An 18,820-nucleotide genomic window follows, 5' to 3' on the forward strand; every position below is an offset into this window, starting at 1 on the left:
TATTTCATGAGCATTTTAAAACCCTTTGCTCAATGTGCAGTGGCAGTTAAGAAAGCAAATAGAATGTTAGGAATTATTAGGAATGCAATGGAGAGCAAAACTGAAAATATTATAATGCGTTTGTATTGCTCCATGGTGCAACCACACTTAGAATATTGTGTGCAATTTTGATGTCATCTATGGGTGGAGTTTCTCTGAAGGCGTCTCATACAAACGTTAGCCATTTTTTATCACATTGTTTGCTATGGATAATTTGTAAAGCAGTTTTTATGCACTGCTATGTATTTCTCCTGATGAAGATTGCGAAACAGAAGGATTTCCTACTGTCGAGAAACAAGGAAATTGGACATTTTTTGCCAGAAGGATAATATAAATTGGACACTTTAATTTTGGAGAAACCCCACAGACTGTGAAAATCCTATGAGGCTGCACTTCTGCTGACAATTTGGATGTTCTGAGCTAAGTAAAGCTTACTTTTTGTCAGAATTAGAAACCATTCATTAGTAAGGATGGAAGTTTAAGCAATTCAAGCAGTGTTATAAGAGTTTTTGCTCTATTTTGAGTTTTCTTTACTTGCAGGAAGGCTTCTCTGCTTAAATGAGGATTTTAGTCTAGTGAGGGATTGCTAATTAGTGTCTATTTGGGGTGATTTATATTCATAGTGAGATCTAGTGTTGTGGGTATTTGGATCTGTATTGTTAAATTGTGTTACCCTCCCTTCTGTTTTTTAAACACAGACTTTTCTCCCACTTCTTTAGAATTTTTGAAATATTCTGGGAGTTTTTCTCTGTGTTTTTTTCGGAAGGTGGTGGAAGCCTGTGATGTTATTTTGTACAGTGGAGCATAAAAGTCAGGCTCCCTGTTATACTGAGGCTATTTTTAAAAATTTAATATATTTTATCCTTCAGATCGGAATCCCCAGTGTGACACTATATTGGAGTGATGTGTTTGATAGTTTCTTTGTGCAATTTTGGTTACCACATCTCAAAATGGATATAGCAGAATTAGAAAAGGTACAGAGAAGGGTGTTGAAAATGATAAAGGGGATGGGACAACTTCCCTATGAGGAAAGGTTTAAGAGGCTAGGGCTCTTCAGCTTGGAGAAGAGACAGCTAAAGTCTATAAAATACTGACTGGAGTGGAAATGGTACATGTGAATCGCTTGTATACTCTTTCCAAAAATACAAGGACTAGGGGGCATGCAATGAAGCTACTAAGTAGCAAATTTCGAATAAATTGGAGAAAATATTTCTTCACTCAACATGAAGAAATATTACAATAAACTCTGGAATTTGTTGCTAGAGAATGTGGTAAAAGCAGTTAGCTCAGCAGGATTTAGAAAGATTTGGATAATTTCCTAAAAGAAAAGTTCATAAGCCATTATTAAGATGGACTTGGGAAAATCCACTACTTTTTTCCTAGGATAAACAGCATAAAATCTGTTTTACTCTTTTGTGTTTGTGATCTTGCCAGGTACTTGTGACTTGGATTGGCCACTGCTGGAAACAGGATACTGGACTTGATGGACTTTCGGTCTGTGCGGGGCTGGATATCACTGACACACACTGGTCAGCAGTGTCATGGCCCCACATGGGAAGATATTTGGCAGCTCTCCTTCAGTTCATCAGAACCCAAAGTGTCACCAGCTTAAAAATTAATGAAGACCACTGTTGTACACAGTACTCCAAATGAGGTCACATCAGAGACTTCTTCGGAGTCACTATCATCTCCTTTTTTCCTACTAGCCATTCCTCTCCCTAAACACCCAAGCATTTTCTTGTTATTAGGCCACCTGAGGGTCATCAAATATATGATCACCCGCAGGTCCTGCTCTTCTTATATGTAAACCAGAATTATTTATCATCATTGTCTTTCAGTATCTAAAAAAAATGTAAAAATCCAGCGCTTACAACAATTTAGTACCAAAGAGTTGGGAAAAAAATGCTTTAACTTATCAGTCAATTTTGACTGTGTGTTCATTAATGCTTTTGAGTCTTCAATTCCTTTTCTACAAAAATGGTCTCAATTTAAATTTTACTTTAGCAAAGTCTACAGATTTCAGTATAATCAATATATGTAAATGGCGAGTGTCGTACTCACTCGCAAATGCACAGTAGAGACCCTCTCTGCCCCGCGTCAATACGTGATGATGGGGCGGAACAGAGAGGGTCTCTACTGCGCATTTGCGAGGGACACCGCTGTCGCTAACTCTCCCCCCACCCGGAGTCGCCGCCGCCACCCACCTTCCACCCGGTCAGGCCCTCGCTCTGCTATTGAAACAGCGAGGGCACGCAGCACACAGCTCTGCTGAGCTGCCGTCGGCCTTCCTTCTTCTTCTCTGCCTGTGTCCCGCCCTCGACGACGTTACGTCACATGAGGGCAGGACACAGGCAGAGAAGAAGGAAGGCCACGGCAGCTCAGCAGTAGAGCTGTATGCTGCGTGCCCTCGCTGTTTCAATAGCGGAGCGAGGGCCCGACCGGGTGGAAGGTGGGTGGCGACGGCTCCGGGGGGGGGCAAACTCGGAGGGGGAGCGGCAGCGGCGAACTCAGCGGCGGGATGGGGGGCCTTTCAACCCCCCCCCTTCCTATACTAGCCCGTTTTTACGGGCTGAATGGCTAGTTAATCCATTCTGTGTTGTACATTGAATGAAACTTGTGGAGTACTGAATTTCAGACAATACCTATTTTGTTACTTAGTTTAGGTAGTGTATTTATCCCATAGTGTATTCTCCTTCATTAAACTTACAAGTTTGCAGATAATTGATTCCACTGCACTTAAAAAATGTATCCGATATAAAATACATACACACCAAGATGCTTTCTTCAGCACATTACAAAGTCAATATGTGGAAGGTGACTTTTGGCCATTTCTTGTTGTTCTATTTAGGTTTCAGCACACTTCGGAATTTGTAATATTGTTTCTTTCGTTTAATATAAACACTACAAATACTAAAATTTCACCAGACTGGGATGTCTAAGAGTCGACAGTAACATTTGGTCTGTTGAAGATGTTTTTTCAAATAACAAATTGAAACCGTTCTCAGCACTTCAAACTCAGTTCAACCTGCACTCTACCCAACATTTCTGTTGGATTCAGTTGAAGCATTATTTTGACTCCATCCAGACTTATTTATCATCCTTACGACTAGCTGCCCCTCCTCTTTTTGATTTTGTCTCTTCAATCACATCAAAAGGTCATGTTGTCTCCAAGTTATACAAGTTTATGATTACTTCACTCTACAGTGGTAAATCTAGTCTACGAGCTATATGAGAATCTGAGCTGAAATGCCACTTGACAGATCAGCAGTGGAGTTTGTTCTGGACCAAAATCAGTAGACCTATAGCATCTGCAAATTATCTGCAATCTCTCTTCTTCAGCACAGGTCGTTATGGACTCCTCATAAGATGAAAATTGCTGGTCTCTTGGACAATAACTTGTGTTGGTCTTGTAAATCAGTTATAGGAACCTTCAATCATATTCTTTTTGATTGTTCCAAAACTTTCAAATTTTGGAATAATATTTGATGTGTGATTTCTGATATTTTTCATTTATCTGAAATGCTTTCAATCAGTAAAATCATATTTGGTTTGCTTGTTATTGAAAAGGTTTTAGATAAATATTCCTCCAAATTGTATGATACATTAATTGCTATAGGTCTAAAAATGGTTTTGGCAAATTGGAAGGATAATTCCTTTCTTAACACACACTTTTGGTGGCATTGTTTTACAAATTCACAAATTTGACTTATCTTTAGCCATCAACGTTAGAAATTCCTTATATTTTTGACAAAGTGTGGTTGCCTTTAAAAACTTATCTTTCTTTAAACAAGAGCTCTTCATAATATTTGATTGTAATTTTTTTGTACCTATCTTTTTGGTCCTTTCTAATTGTAATTATTCATTTTATCAATTTCTATGCACACTGCAGGTTCTGTTTTGAATTTATTTATAATATTGCTTTCCCCTAACCCCCCCCCCCCCCCCCTTTACCTTCCTACCTTTCCCTCCTCTATTACATATATATTGATATTCTTTGATTTGACTATTTGATTTATTCCTTCTACTTTGCATCTCTCATCCCTGTATTATTATAAATTAATACAAATTTCAAGACTAAGGATTACAGTCTGATTTCAGTAGAGAGGTGTGGTAGCCGTGTTAGTCCACTCTTAAAGGTTATCAATAGAAATCAAACAAAATAAAACATGGAAAAGAAAATAAGATGATACCCTTTTTTATTGGACATAACTTAATACATTTCTTGATTAGCTTTCGAAGGTTGCCCTTCTTCCTCAGATCGGAAATAAGCAAATGTGGTAGCAGATAGTATATAGAAGAGAAACATCAAAGCATTACTTTGACAGTGTGACAGAGTGGGAGGGTGGGGGTGTGCATGGGGACATCAAAGCATTTCATTGATATTCTAACAGGATGGGTGTTGGTAGGTGAGAGGAGGGTAATAAACAGAGAAATACAGCTTTATGGTTTATAATGGGAACGTAAGACCTTTGAAATAAGAATGATTGAATATTTTGACACCCAACAAACAGGACTTAATAAGGATCTGGGTTTTCTAACCCATTATAAACCATAAAGCTGTATTTCTCTGTTTATTTCTCTGTTTATTACCCTCCTCTCACCTACCAACACCCATCCTGTTAGAAGATCAATGAAATGCTTTGATGTCCCCATGCATACCCCCACCCTCCCACTCTGTCAGACTGCTTTGATGTTTCTCTCATATATGTTACCACATTTGCTTATTTCCGATCTGAGGAAGAAGGGCAACCTTCGAAAGCTAATCAAGAAATGTGTTAAGTTATGTCCAATAAAAAAGGTATCATCTTATTTTCTTTTCCATGTTTTATTTTGTTTGATTTCTATAGATTCTACATGGAATGTTGCTATTCCACTAGCAACATTCCATGTAGAAGTCGGCCCTTGCAGATCACCAATGTGGCCGCGCAGGCTTCTGCTTCTGTGAGTCTGACGTCCTGCACGTACGTGCAGGACGTCAGACTCACAGAAACAGAAGCCTGCGCAGCCTTCTACATGGAATGTTGCTAGTGGAATAGCAACATTCCATGTAGAATCTCCAATAGTAACAACATTCCATGTAGAATCTCCAATAGTATCTATTTTATTTTTGTTACATTTGTAGCCCGCGCTTTCCCACTCATGGCAGGCTCAATGCGGCTTACATGGGGCAATGGAGGGTTAAGTGACTTGCCCAGAGTCCCACTAGCAACATTCCATGTAGAAGTCAGCCCTTGCAGATCACCAATGTGGCCGCGCAGGCTTCTGCTTCTGTGAGTCTGACGTCCTGCACGTACGTGCAGGACGTCAGACTCACAGAAACAGAAGCCTGTGCAGCCTTCTACATGGAATGTTGCTAGTGGAATAGCAACATTCCATGTAGAATCTCCAATAGTAGCAACATTCCATGTAGAATCTCCAATGGTATCTATTTTACTGTCATAGTAATGCTTGAATGTTTTCACTTATATACACTGTCAGCTAGCACATTTGCTTATTTCCGATCTGAGGAAGAAGGGCAACCTTTGAAATCTAGTCAAGAAATGTATTAAGTTATGTCCAATAAAAAAAGGTACCCTCTTATTTTCTTTTCCATGTTTTATTTTGTTTGATTTCTATTGATAACCTTAAGAGTGGACTAACTCGGCTACCACACCTCTCTAATTAGGACAGAGAAACAGGACAAATAAGGGATAAGGACAAAGGGTAGCAAGATTCCGGAATCCCAAAGAGTAGCAAGCTTCTGTGCAGAGTCCCAAAGAGTAGCAAGATTCCGGAACACAAATAATAGCAAGATTCCGGAATCCCAAAGACTACTACTACTACTTATCATTTCTATAGTGCTACTAGACTTACGCAGCGCTGTACACTTGAACATGAAGAGACAGTCCCTGCTCGACAGAGCATACAATCTAATTAGGACAGAAGGGTAACCTTCGAAAGCTAATCAAGAAATGTATTAAGTTATGTCCAATAAAAAAGGTATCATCTTATTTTCTTTTCCATGTTTTATTTTGTTTGATTTCTATTGATAACCAGTCTGATTTCAGAGACTGGGTGCTTAGCAGCTGCATATCTTTACCCGCAAATCCACAGAAAAGGCAGACATTAATAAGAGGCTGCAAAACGAGTAACATTTTGTCCTTAAAAGTTCAAACAGAATCATGGTTTCTATTTTAGCCAAACCTAACCAATACCTAAGGATGTATTTGAATTTACGGGGAGGAGGACATGCCAGAGAACAGAAGATTGCACCAAACCAGGAGGTGAGGATTTGTGGGAAGCCTGTTCTCTGTGACTGTCAGCTCGGACCGGCCTCAGAAGAATGTGGAAATGCTCACTCACCTGAGTCTGTGTTCTTGCTCCTCTCCGCCATCTTTGTTTTCATTTACAGTTCACGCGCAGGTGGACGCTACCGGTGCGTTTCCCTGACAACTGTGTACGTCAGAGCCGGGGCGTGGCCTCCTTTGCGTCTGCTCTGACCGTCTCTAATTTATGCTGTGGTAGCCGCAGGGAATGCATTTGGCAGCCGGGGAGTCGCTTCTGTTGCTCGGGTGTCCTGGAAAAATCCAGCGCTTTCAACAATTTCGTACCAAAGAAAGCGTTGGAAAGAAAAAGCAGACGTTAGTCCTGGAAATTGGAATGCCATCCTCCCTAATGCAAGAAAGCAGACGAGCATTTAATGCATCCGTTCCATCGGTAGGGAAAGGAGATAGGTAAACTGAGCGATACAGATATCGATGAGAGATATTCGTTAAAAAATACAATTCCATTTATTTTTAAAGGAAAATCCTAAGGAAAGAAAAAAAAAATAGACGTGCAAAATGTCAAATACACTGTCTAAATGATATGAACATATCCTCAAATGGGCTCTGCTTTCCTGATACCCTCCAATCTAGACTTTGATTGCGGACCATTAGAACATAATATGTTATAGCGACACCGGTGTCACAGGGAGGGGGACTGAGTGATGTAGGGACACAAACCCCCAGATTCTATATAGGTCGCCCTCAGGTGCCCAAATTTGGGTGTGGAGCCCAGATGAGCATGCAAATTAGTTAGTCAATTGGGTGCTAACAACCAATTATTGACGTTAATTGGAGCTGATTGGCACTTAGGTGGCACTAATTTGGATTTGTGTGTGCATCGGTCTACGCCCTATTCTGTAATTCTGCACATGCAACCCGGAAGGGGCATGGGTGGGTTATGGGCATTCCAAATATTTAGGAATACTAGGGTTATGCGCCCAACTTGTGTGCTAGGTTTTATACCAGATTTCAGCTGGCATAAGTCCTCGTGCTCAAAGGTGGGCGAAGGAGTCCATTCTAAACATTGTTCTATAGAGGGTGGTCTGCCCAGAATGCCTTCTATAGAATACAGCTTAGTGCGGATTCTCCCTCCCCCTTAATTCAAACGGCATTTACCAAATCTGGCCCAAAGTGAAGAAAGATGGTTGAAGGGATTGGAGGCAATAAACATCTTTAGGACAGTGAAATGATGGAAGCAGCATGGTGGCATAAAGAGGAAGCATACTCGAGAACCTACTATTTTGCTTATCTATATATCAGTGGCGTAGCTATGGGTGGGCACAGGCCCACCCATTCCTGACTCAGGCCCACCCTGTGTGGCCTTCAAAACAGTTCAGCAGCAGCTGCCTTACTTCCCTCTCTCCCTCTCCTTCACCCCAAGATCTGGCATTTGCCTCCCGCCTGCAGCTCCACAACACACATCTTCCCTGTTCTACCTCAGCACCTTCCTCAGCAGCTTCCCTTTGCCACACCCTGTCCTCACTGACATCACTTCCTGTTTTCTCCCTGGCAAGACGCGGCAGAGGGAAGCCTGGGGGGCTGGCCAGGCAGTGGATGTACATAGTTGCTGTCAAAAGTACTGAGGTATGGGGGTAGTTTCAGAGAGGGAGGAGATGCTGGAACTTGGGGAGGGGGGGATGCTGGATGTGGGAGCAGAGGAGGGAGAGAAAGATGAAGGATGGGATGATATTGAAAGGCCCACACATCCAAATTCTGGGCCCACCCAAAATGAAAGGTCTGTCTACGCCCCTGCTATATATATAAAACTCACCCACAACGTTCTGAAGACAGTGACGTCAGTGAAGCCAAGCCCTGACTTCCTTCAAAAAGGTTTGAAGGTTCGTGGTGGTGAAGCCACCAAAATCGCTCCGGGCCCCGCCCTCGAGGGCGGAGCAATGGCAGAACAACGAAGGGGTTGGCAGGAAGGGAGGCAGGGAGGCGGGGGTGGGTGGAAAATCACTATGGGCCCCACCCTCGAGGGCGGAGCAAGGGCAGAACAACAAAGGGGTTGGCAGGGAGGGAGGGAGGTGGGGGGGTGGGAAATCGCTAGGGGCCCCGCCCTCGCGTCAAACGTCATGACGTTGAGGGCGGAGCAATGCCACAACAACAAAGGGGTTGGCAGGGGGGGGGGTGTTACCGACGAAAACCTTGCTAGCGCCCGTTTCATTTGCTCAGATACGGGCCTCTTTTACTAGTTCTGAAATAAAAGCAAGATAAAATAGATGAGAAGGGATGAATAGAGAAGTTTGAGAAAGAGGAGGAAGTGACATCACTGACCATGATGGTGGACTCCAAGGCATGCAGATGAACTAATCTAGCATTCTTTGACTTCAACGATTGGGGCACCAGTAGTGGTGCTGTTCTTACCTTGCAAAGTACTCTGGTGGCAGACCATAGCATTAAAAAAATGCAATAAACTAAAGAGTAGCCTAATGGTTAATGCAGCGGCCTGGTAAACTGGGTTTGATTCCCTCTGCAGCTCCTTCTGACTCTGGACAAGTTACTTAACCCTCCATTGCTCCAGGTATAAAAGAAGTACAGTAATACCTCGGTTTTCGTTGACTTCGGTTATCGTCGGTTTCGGTTTTTGTCGATGTTTTCCGCGAGAAATTTGTCTCGGATTTCATTGGCGTGCCCACATGACCTCCCTGCTAATTTTGCGAAAACAAAGGGCGGCCCATGCGTTCTCCTGCTCATTGATTCATATGGAAATAATTGCCTCGGTTTTCGTCGGTTTAGGATTTCGCCGATTGATTTCGGACGGATTATCGATGAAAACCGAGGTATCACTGTACCTGTATGTAATAGGCAAACCACTTTGTAACCACAGCAAGGCAGTATGTCAAATCCCAACCCCTTTCCTTTTCCCTATTAAGGCATTTTGTCAGTCTATGATGCCGCAGCCTGTGAGACACTGTTCCAAAATAACAGTGGAGATGGTGGAGCCTTCAGAGTGGGATACAGATAACCCCAGCAACCAAGTACAGCTTCAAGAGAAAATAAAGCAAGGCATTCAGGGATCCTTTTACAAAGCCACGGTAAAAAGTGGCCTGCGGTAATGCAGGTGCGTCTTTTTGGCGCGCACTGGGCCACTTTTTACCACAGCTGGGAAAAAGGCCATTTTTTTAATGGGCTGGGAAATGGGCGTGCACAAAAATTAAAAATAGCATGCGCCTATATATGGCCTGAGCCTTTACCACCAGCCATTGGCCTAGCAGTAAGGGTTCACGTGCTACCTGTGTGGTAATCATGCAGTTTCATGCATTAACTGGGCAGTAATGGTATACACCCAGTTAGCGCCGCATGCCGGAAAATTTCCAGCGCGCTTAGGGGACGCGCGTAAAAATTGAAATTACTGCCCAGGCCACACAGTAACTGGGCGGTAGTTCAAAACCAATGCACGTAGGACGCGTGTACTTGCCTAAGCGGCATAGTAAAAGGGCCCCTTAGATAGGTGAAGCAGTAAGTATTATCTAGTACCTGGACATGCATTTCTCGGTGATAGTTCAATCAGGTCTGACCTGTATTTAGGAGCCATACTAAGCAGTATTTTCAAGATCAGCATGCCAGTTTTAAAGAATAGTCTGGCCTTTATTGGGAGTCAGTGCAGCAAGATTAGTAGTGAGGTTACTCTGTCATAGTTTGACATTTTGAATATTAATCTTGCTGCCATGTTTTGAATGGTCTGCAGTGATTTCAGCGTGCTTTCTTTACATCTTACGTATGCTGCATTGCAGTAATCTACTTGGGGTAGTATTAAAGATTGTACTATTAGACGGAATGTTTGTCTGAAAAAGTAGCCTCTGATCCTTCTCAGTTTCCAATTTCCATAGAATCTTGAAGCTCTTTGATGTGACAGCTGAGACCTAATTTTCAAGTGATAGGTGTTTATCAAAGATGATTCCTAGAATTTTTACATAAGTACATAAGTATTAGGACAGACCAAAGGTTCATCAAGCCCAGAATCCTGTTTCCAACAGTTGCCAATCCAGGACACAAATACCTGGCAAGATCCCGCAAAGCTCAACACATTTTATGCTGCTTATCCCAGAAATAGCAGTGAGGTTCTATCGGATAGGATGTCTGGTCAGTTGTGAAGCTCTGGTAGGAAGTGGGGTTGTGTGAGCTGGATAATACCAGGAATTTGGTTTTATCTCTGTTCAGTTTTAATTTGAAAACTTTGGCCCAATTTTCCATGATGCCTAAACCTTCTTTGTGGCATAAACGTCCGCAACTAAATTTGGTCGCTTGGAGAGGTGCTTGGCATATTCTATATATACCATGTGGAAATTTAAGCCTATTCTATAAAATTTAGGCGTACTTTAGAAAATCGCCATTATTGATTTTTCTATTATTATCTTTTAGATCTTCTGGACGTTAAACAAGCAGTAAGTGTATTTTTACACTAACTATAATGGATGCTTTATGTTTTCTTTTTTGTTCTGTTTTATGGTTAATTTTCTTGTTATAATTATTATAAAGAAAAAATTCTCAATAAAAAGATTTTAAAAAGAAAAGAATAGGCATTGTTTTCCACATGGAATTTTCAGGTGCCATATATAGAATCTAGCACTTTGGGATAAATTCTATAAATTGTACCTAAAAACGTGGCTAAAAGAAACCCACTTCAGCGCTATTCTATAAGCCATGCCTAAAATTAGAAGTGGTTTATAGAACAGTGCCTAAGTCCCAGGACTCGTGTAAATTTAGGTGCATCCATTTGCACCAATGAAAACGTGGTACATATGCCCTGCCTAAATATTTTTTGCGTGGAAGCCCCATGCATAACCCCAAACCACACCTATGATCCACCCCCAAAATGACCATGATCCTCCCATTTCCAAGCCTCTTTTTTTTTGGGGGGGGGGGGGGGGAATACATGTAAAATTTAGATGCGAATCATGGGCCAGATTCTCTATAAGGCACCTAAAAAAATCCATATTCTTATAAGTGGCACCAAGATTTAGGAACAGTATATAGAATATGCTTAGTTGATATCCCAGCACTTAAAACTACGTGCCTCCATTTACACCAATGAAAACAATGTGTACATCCCCGTGTGTAGATTTATGTGCACCTGGCCATATTCTGTAACTATGTGAGTAAATTTCGGAGAGCCCATGAAATGCCCATTTCCCTACCCATAGCCATGCCCCTTTTGAACTGCATGCATTAGAATATAGGCGCAGTTCTTTACAGAATACGCTTAGCGAGTTGTAGACCTAGATTCTAATTATTGCCAATTAGTGCTCTTTATTTGTTGCATTTGTATCCCACATTTTCCCACCTATTTGCAGACTCAATGTGGCTTACAATAATACATCCTGACAATCGCCAATCAAGAGTAGATAAAGCAATTGGTTACATAAAGAACAAGTGTAACATAATGGATATAATCAATTCAATAAATCAGAAAACAGACAGATTATCTAGTAAGTAATAATGTGTTGGAGTTCCTATTATTGATTGTAAAGTGCTGTTATTAACACTGATTAGCTTGTCAAGCAAATTAAGTTACGTGCGTTGTTATAGAATACGCCTAGATTTCGAACGCGGATCTCCAGGCACGCTATATAGAATCCAGCAGCATGTGCCTAAATTTACATGCACACATCTTAATTGATTCCAATTAGCGTCAATAATTGCTTGTTAAAAAGCTAATTATTGGCACTAATTGGCTTGTTATTCAATTAAATTGCACACAAACTGGGCACGCGCCCAAATTTGCACGTGTAATTTTTGGCAATTTTTATAGAATCGGGGGTAATTGCTTACATAGTATTCCCGTGCTAACTAGTTAATGCGCAAAGAATTCCTACTATTCACCCCCTGACTCACCGCCTCAAAAATAGAATTTTAATGCGTGATTAATGAGCGCCAGAGCATGTCCTGTGGTGCACTGTTTTAAGCTGCATTAATTGCTTATTAGCACCTAACACGGCTTAGTAAAAGGGCCCTTTTACTAAGCTACATAAGCGTCTACTCGTGCTCAACACACGCCAAAATGGAGTTACCGCATGGCTCTTGCGGTAAATTCATTTTTGGTGCGCAGCCGATATGCGCGTCTGAAAAATAGTTTTTATTTTCTGCTGCGCGTATCGGACGCGCGCCAAGTGGCATTTGGCGCATAGGTCATTACCGCTCAGTTACCGTGTGAAGACTGTACCGCTAGGTTAATGGCTGGCGGTAAGGCCTCAGACCCAAAATGGACGCATGGCAATTTTCATTTTGCCACATGTCCATTTTCGGCAAAAATGTTAAAAAGGCCTTTTTTTACAGGCGTGCTGAAAAATGGATTGACGAGCACCCAAAACCAGCACCTACGCTACGGCAAGCCAGTTTTTCAGCGCACCTTAGTAAAAGGACCCCTTAAATCAGAGCTGCCAAATTATCCACTTCCAGGATGGAGACTTTTTAGCTAGTCCTGGATTTAAATTTATGTCCGAAAGCAATATGATATTAATACCCCTGATTCTATCCATTGAAATCAGTGCCACAGGTGCCATAAAGCACCATGATGGGCTTGTCATATATCCAGAATTGGCCTCAAATCTCCCTTCTGGAACTGGGTAACTTGACAGCTCTGTGAAATTAATTAATTTTCCTAAATCAGTGTTTACAGATGGCTTTGATGTATTTAGCTGATACATATTGGAAATATTGAATTTGTCCTAGCATTTCAGTCCTACTTATTCTGCCATAGACTGCTAATACGATAGTTCATACAGGCTCAGGTGGTGTTGGTGCTTCTTTAAATCAAGTACCAGAAGATTGTGACATGAATCTTTCTAATACCTCAGATTGTTTGCTCAAGCTACATCCTCCTAAAGTGACTTTTATTTGTTGGTTTTCTTTTTCAGGGCTTGATTCACTAAGGGATTCTTTTACTAAGCTGCATTAGGCAATAATGTTCACCTAACGCAGCAGGTCGCTTTACTCATACTACCCATCTCCTCAAGACCCTTCACTGGCTCCCTATCCGTTTTCGCATCCTGTTCAAACTTCTTCTACTAACCTATAAATGTACTCACTCTGCTGCTCCCCAGTATCTCTCCACACTCGTCCTTCCCTACACCCCTTCCCGTGCACTCCGCTCCATGGATAAATCCTTCTTATCTGTTCCCTTCTCCACTACTGCCAACTCCAGACTTCGCGCCTTCTGTCTCGCTGCATCCTACGCCTGGAATAAACTTCCTGAGCCCCTACGTCTTGCCCCATCCTTGGCCACCTTTAAATCTAGACTGAACCCACCTCTTTAACATTGCTTTTGACTCGTAACCACTTGTAACCACTCGCCTCCACCTACCCTCCTCTCTTCCTTCCCGTTCACATTAATTGATTTGATTTGCTTACTTTATTTATTTTTTGTCTATTAGATTGTAAGCTCTTTGAGCAGGGACTGTCTTTCTTCTATGTTTGTGCAGCGCTGCGTACGCCTTGTAGCGCTATAGAAATGCTAAATAGAAGTAGTAGTAGTAGTAGGGACACACTTGGGCCTCCTTTAGTAACTGTGTAATCTTTGTGTGCTAAGGGCACTTTTTACCAAGCTGCGATAAAAGGGGTCTGCGGTGGCATCAGCATCGGCATGTTGATTTGCTGCACATCGAGCCCCCTTTTACCTCAGCGGGTAAAAGATTGGTTTTAGCTAATAAAAAGAAATGGCCTTACTTAGCGCATGGCCATTTCTGGGGAAGCCCTTATCGCCACCTATTTAGATGATGGAAAGGGATCCTGTGCTAAGCCGGCGGTAAGCCCTGGTACTACAAAAATAGGAGCCTGTGATGTTCAAAGGTGAAGATGAAGATTTGTTGAATGACCATTGAAACCATCTGATTGACCAGGAACCTGTGATGTTCCAATCTTTAATTCCCAGAGTCCAAACAACGTGCCGTAGAATGTTCAGGAGTTTTTGTAATAAAAGACATTTATATTCTTTGAGCACCACCTTGGCCTAGGCTTGTGGAACACTTGGATATCCTCCTGATGCAACTTTGGTGAAACAAAGGGGATCCTTGTCAGGGATTGACCACCAGGCCCTTCAAAGTAGGACTGGGGAGGGTGGCGGTGGTGCAGAAGGGGGGGCGGCATAGTGGTGGAGTAGCAGACAGTGGCCAGGGGGCCCCCAATGACCTTTACTGCCCCGGGGGCCCCAACCACTGTCAGTCCGACCCTGCTTTTGTTAGTTTTGTTTCCTTCTTGACGTACATTAGGGGGTATTTAAGATACAGTAAAAGTTGGGCTTTTATTGCACCTTAATTTTCCACAGAAGTGTCTAACCTGTAGTAGCTCAACACCACAGGTTAGTCATTCTCACGAGTTACGATATATGAAGAACACAGCTTGCTAACAGCTTTATTCACACTACCTGGGTACATCGGCCACGTCTTAAAGGGGCTGGCCAAACTTCCATTGCCCTGCAATCACAATTCCCCTCCTGATGATACCCCAATCCTTTTCCTCCCTTCTTTGCCCTCAATTTTTTTTGTTACATTTGTACCCCGCACTGTCCCACTCATGGCAGGCTCAATGCGGCAGGCAATGGAGGGTTAAGTGACTTGCCCAGAGTCACAAGGAGCTGCCTGTGCCGGGAATCGAACTCAGTTCTGCAGTTCCCCAGGACCAAAGTCCACCACTCTAACCACTAGGCCACTCCTTCACTAATCCTTGACCCCATCACTTCCTCCCATGATCTTCCATCCTAGATCTCCCTACCCACAAAGACACCCTTCCCCCAGTCAACACAAGGGCCCCCAATAGGCTCCCCTGGCTTACCTTGCAGAATCCCAGTGGGAATCCCTGGGGCAATAATGCAGCATGTGGTATACACAACAAGGCGCCTTATTAACCCCCCTGTTTACAAAGCCTTGCTAGTGGCTGCCTAGGCGCTAATGCTGACACAGTCCATTCACTTTGGGCTGTGTGTAGCAGCCGCTAGCGCAGCTTCGTAACCAGGGGGGTTAGCTTGTATTGTAATAAGTATTTTGCATGTATTTGCATGCTTTATATCTCATTATTGTGTATCCCTGGTAACTATTCTTTTCTCTTTCTCCGGCATTAGGCTATTTTCCTCACTTTAAAGAGCACATGAGCACTTAACATGATTTAGTACAAGGGCCCCCTAGTTACTAACTGGGGTTATCCTTGAACTAACTCATCTAATCGGTAGCCCATGTTGATAACCTCCCCTCATAGTCATGGATTCTTTTATCATATATTGTGAGCTGCGTGCTTTTTAAAATATTGCATGGCCAAGCACTATCTTACATGAGTCATCTGATTTTATTTCCCTCAACACTCACTTGTGACATACGAAGGAACAGTTGCCGATGCATTTTCCTAATGCAAAAGGATTGAGATACATAAAACTGTTTATGCTTACATTCAGTTATAATAAATCAATATGATTATTTGGCATTCTGCAAAACCTATTTGTTTCAGAAGTATTTTAACTTATAAAGGAGCTCGATACTGATTTTTATGTACACGACATCCTAGCTATAACCAATCCATTTCCTTTAGTGATACCCTTTGGTCTTGTAACATAGTAACATAGTAGATGACGGCAGAAAAAGACCTGCACGGTCCATCCAGTCTGCCCAACAAGACAACTCATGTGTGCTACTTTTGTGTATACCCCACCTTGATTTGTACCTGTGCTCTTCAGGGCACAGACCGTATAAGTCTGCCCCGCACTATCCCCGCCTCCCACCACCGGCTCTGGCACAGACCGTATAAGTCTGCCCAGTGCTATCCCCGCCTCCCAACCTCCAGCCCCGGCTCCCACTACCAGCTCTGCTATCCAATCTCGGTTAAGCTCCTGAGGATCCTTTCCTTCTGAACAGGATTCCTTTATGTTTATCCCACGCATGTTTGAATAATAAGGTAATAGCAGAATACAAGTATTAGAATTAGTATTAATATTTGAGGAAAATATTTTTTGTTTTATTTTTGTTTTTTCACACTTTCTTAAGACAAGTTACTGATTGTCCTATGTATGTAGTAATCTCAAGTGAAAGAACTTAAAAAAAATAAAACAAAAGAAAATAAATTAATACTTGAACAAAAAGGGGAAAATTCTATAAATGACGCTCAAAAATTTGCACCAGAAAAGTTTCAAGCTGAGAATTCCACATGGAACTCAAAGCGTATTCCATAACAATACACATAAGTTAATTGGTTAGCAAGCTAATCAGCGTGATAATCGGATGTTAACAACCAATTATCAGCACTAATTGGCATTAATTTGAATGCACACACAGAAATGTCTAGCGTATTCTGTAACGTGGTGTGCGCAAATTCTAAGTCGTGTAGTTGAAAAGTAGATGTGGCCAAGGGCATGGATTAGGTGGGTTGCGGGTGTTTCTAAAATCTATGCAAGTGGTTATAGAATACACCTGCTCCGCAAATAATTTAGGTGTCGACATTTACACCAAGTTTTAATTGGCGTAACTGCCCGTGACTAAATTTAGTCATGCAGAGGAGGCCGGGAGTCTGATTGACGCTGGAGTATGACGTATTGGTATTGCGTCTATATAAGCTTCCTTTGAAATGTTTAGCGGCCGTGTTGAAACCGCTGACAAGAAAATAAGTTAGATCAGCTCTCACTTGATCGTACATCGGGGTGTTACAATCTGAATTTAGTGAGTCTTAAGTGTTCCTTTATGATTCATTCTGCAGGAGACTACCTTGAAACAGTATCTAGCGAAACATGGATCTATGTCGGTGATATTGGGTCTCCACCGTACATTATCTACAGTGGCTGAAAAGCTAAGTATTAATCTGGAATTTAAAGGTAACTATGGAGAAATTAATTTAAATGATATAAGTGAATGCTATAATGAAAAAATAAGTAAAAATTCAAAAATTGGGATTGATGAGGATTGCGATACTGCCTCTCTGAAAATGCTTGGCTCACAATAACTCTTAGCCATTTTAGAGGTTGGTATGCTGATCTGATGATCCTATGAATGCGCCTCTGTGTGTTTAGTTATAATGAGGATATAATTGAGGTGAAGTTGAGTATATTGAAAGTAACAGAATTATAGAATAACATGCAGTCAGATGCGTGCACAAATCTTAATTGGTGCCAATTAACATGAATAATTGGTTGTTAGCATCCAGTTAATGATAGTTAATAGCTCGTTAGCCAATAAAGGTGCACCTGCATCTCGGCTCCCCAAATTTGGGTGCCATATATAGAATTAGGGGGGAATGTACTTTGTTTATAATGTATTTTAAATTGCTATTATCTTTTTGAATCTGGGGGGCCCTTTTACTAAGCTGTGTAGGCACCTACACACACCAAACACACATCAATTTTGAGTTACCACCTGGCTACCACGTGGCCCTTCTAGTAATTTCATTTTTGACACGCGTCCGCTATGTGTGCTAGAATTTGTTTTTCTGGCACGCAGGCAGTAATTGGGCGGTAATTGGCATTTTATGCGAATAGAACATTACCGCCCACTTACTGCATGAGACTTTACCACTAAGTCAATGGCTAGCAGTAAGGTCTCAGACCCAAAATGGACGCACGGCAATTTTCATTTTGCCCACGTCCATTTTTGGGCAAAAAGTTTAAAAAGGCATTTTTTTTACAGGTGCGCTGAAAAATGATTCTGCGCACACCCAAAACACACATCTACACTACTGCAGGCCATTTTTCATTGTGCCTTTTGTAACCAGGTCACCCATCCAGAGGGGACCAAGGCAGTCCCTGCTTAGCTTCCTTCAACTCCCACAGCTGAGTCAGCCAGTGATTTCTCTGTTCTCGCTCCTTTTCACACTCTTTTCCCTGACGGGGTTCCTTCAAAACTTGGGCACACTTCACGTTCTTAAAACAATCCACAGTTTATTGTTTCAATCCTTTTAACATCAGTATATTATTGTTTAACCAGCGCTTTCAGTCCTCATAGTTCAATGTCTTAATAACAATCCTTTCTTTCTTCCAGAACCATCATTACTTTTCTGCTTCGACACACTTTTCCCCTCAAACCTTCCACAGCACTATCCTTAATTAGAAGAGAGTTTTACAGGCTTGGGGGGGGGGGTCTTCACTTCTTTTTCCATTATACCAGTGGCGTTCCTAGGCTGGCTGACACCCGGGGCGGATCGCCGATGCCCCCCCCCCCCCGGGTGCAGCACGTCCCCCCCCCCCCCCCGGCGAAATTACACCCCCCGGGTGCAGCACAACCCCCCCCCGGGTGCGTGTTTACCTGCTGGGGGGGGGGGGGTGCCTCACGCCTGTCGGCTCCGAGTCCGCTCGTTCTCTGCTGCTTCCTCTGCCTTGAAACAGGAAGTAACTTGTTCCGCGCAGAGGGAGCAGCAGAGAGGGAACGAGCAGACTCGGCCAACAGGTGCGCGGCACCCCCCCAGCGGCATACACCCGGGGTGGACCCCTCCCCCCACCGCCCCTCCTTGGTACGCCACTGCATTATACAGTTTGAATTTTCCCAGGCATAGTTCTGCTGCATAAC

At 42.5% G+C, this 18,820-nt stretch overlaps 1 protein-coding gene across 1 annotated transcript in view; it reads right to left on the reverse strand.

Annotated features, from left to right (window-relative positions):
- Positions 1–6,412, reverse strand: part of AGBL4 (ATP/GTP binding protein like 4) — a 2,274,308-nt gene extending 2,267,896 nt beyond the window's left edge. Inside the window, exon 1 of the mRNA XM_030206027.1 lies at positions 6,382–6,412. Within this exon, the coding sequence (XP_030061887.1) occupies positions 6,382–6,412 (31 nt within the window). The remainder of the gene's footprint in view (positions 1–6,381) is intronic.
- Positions 6,413–18,820: the final 12,408 nt, after the last annotated feature.

This window comes from Microcaecilia unicolor, chromosome 6 (assembly GCF_901765095.1).
Source record: "Microcaecilia unicolor chromosome 6, aMicUni1.1, whole genome shotgun sequence".
In the NCBI taxonomy this organism is placed as follows: domain Eukaryota; kingdom Metazoa; phylum Chordata; class Amphibia; order Gymnophiona; family Siphonopidae; genus Microcaecilia; species Microcaecilia unicolor.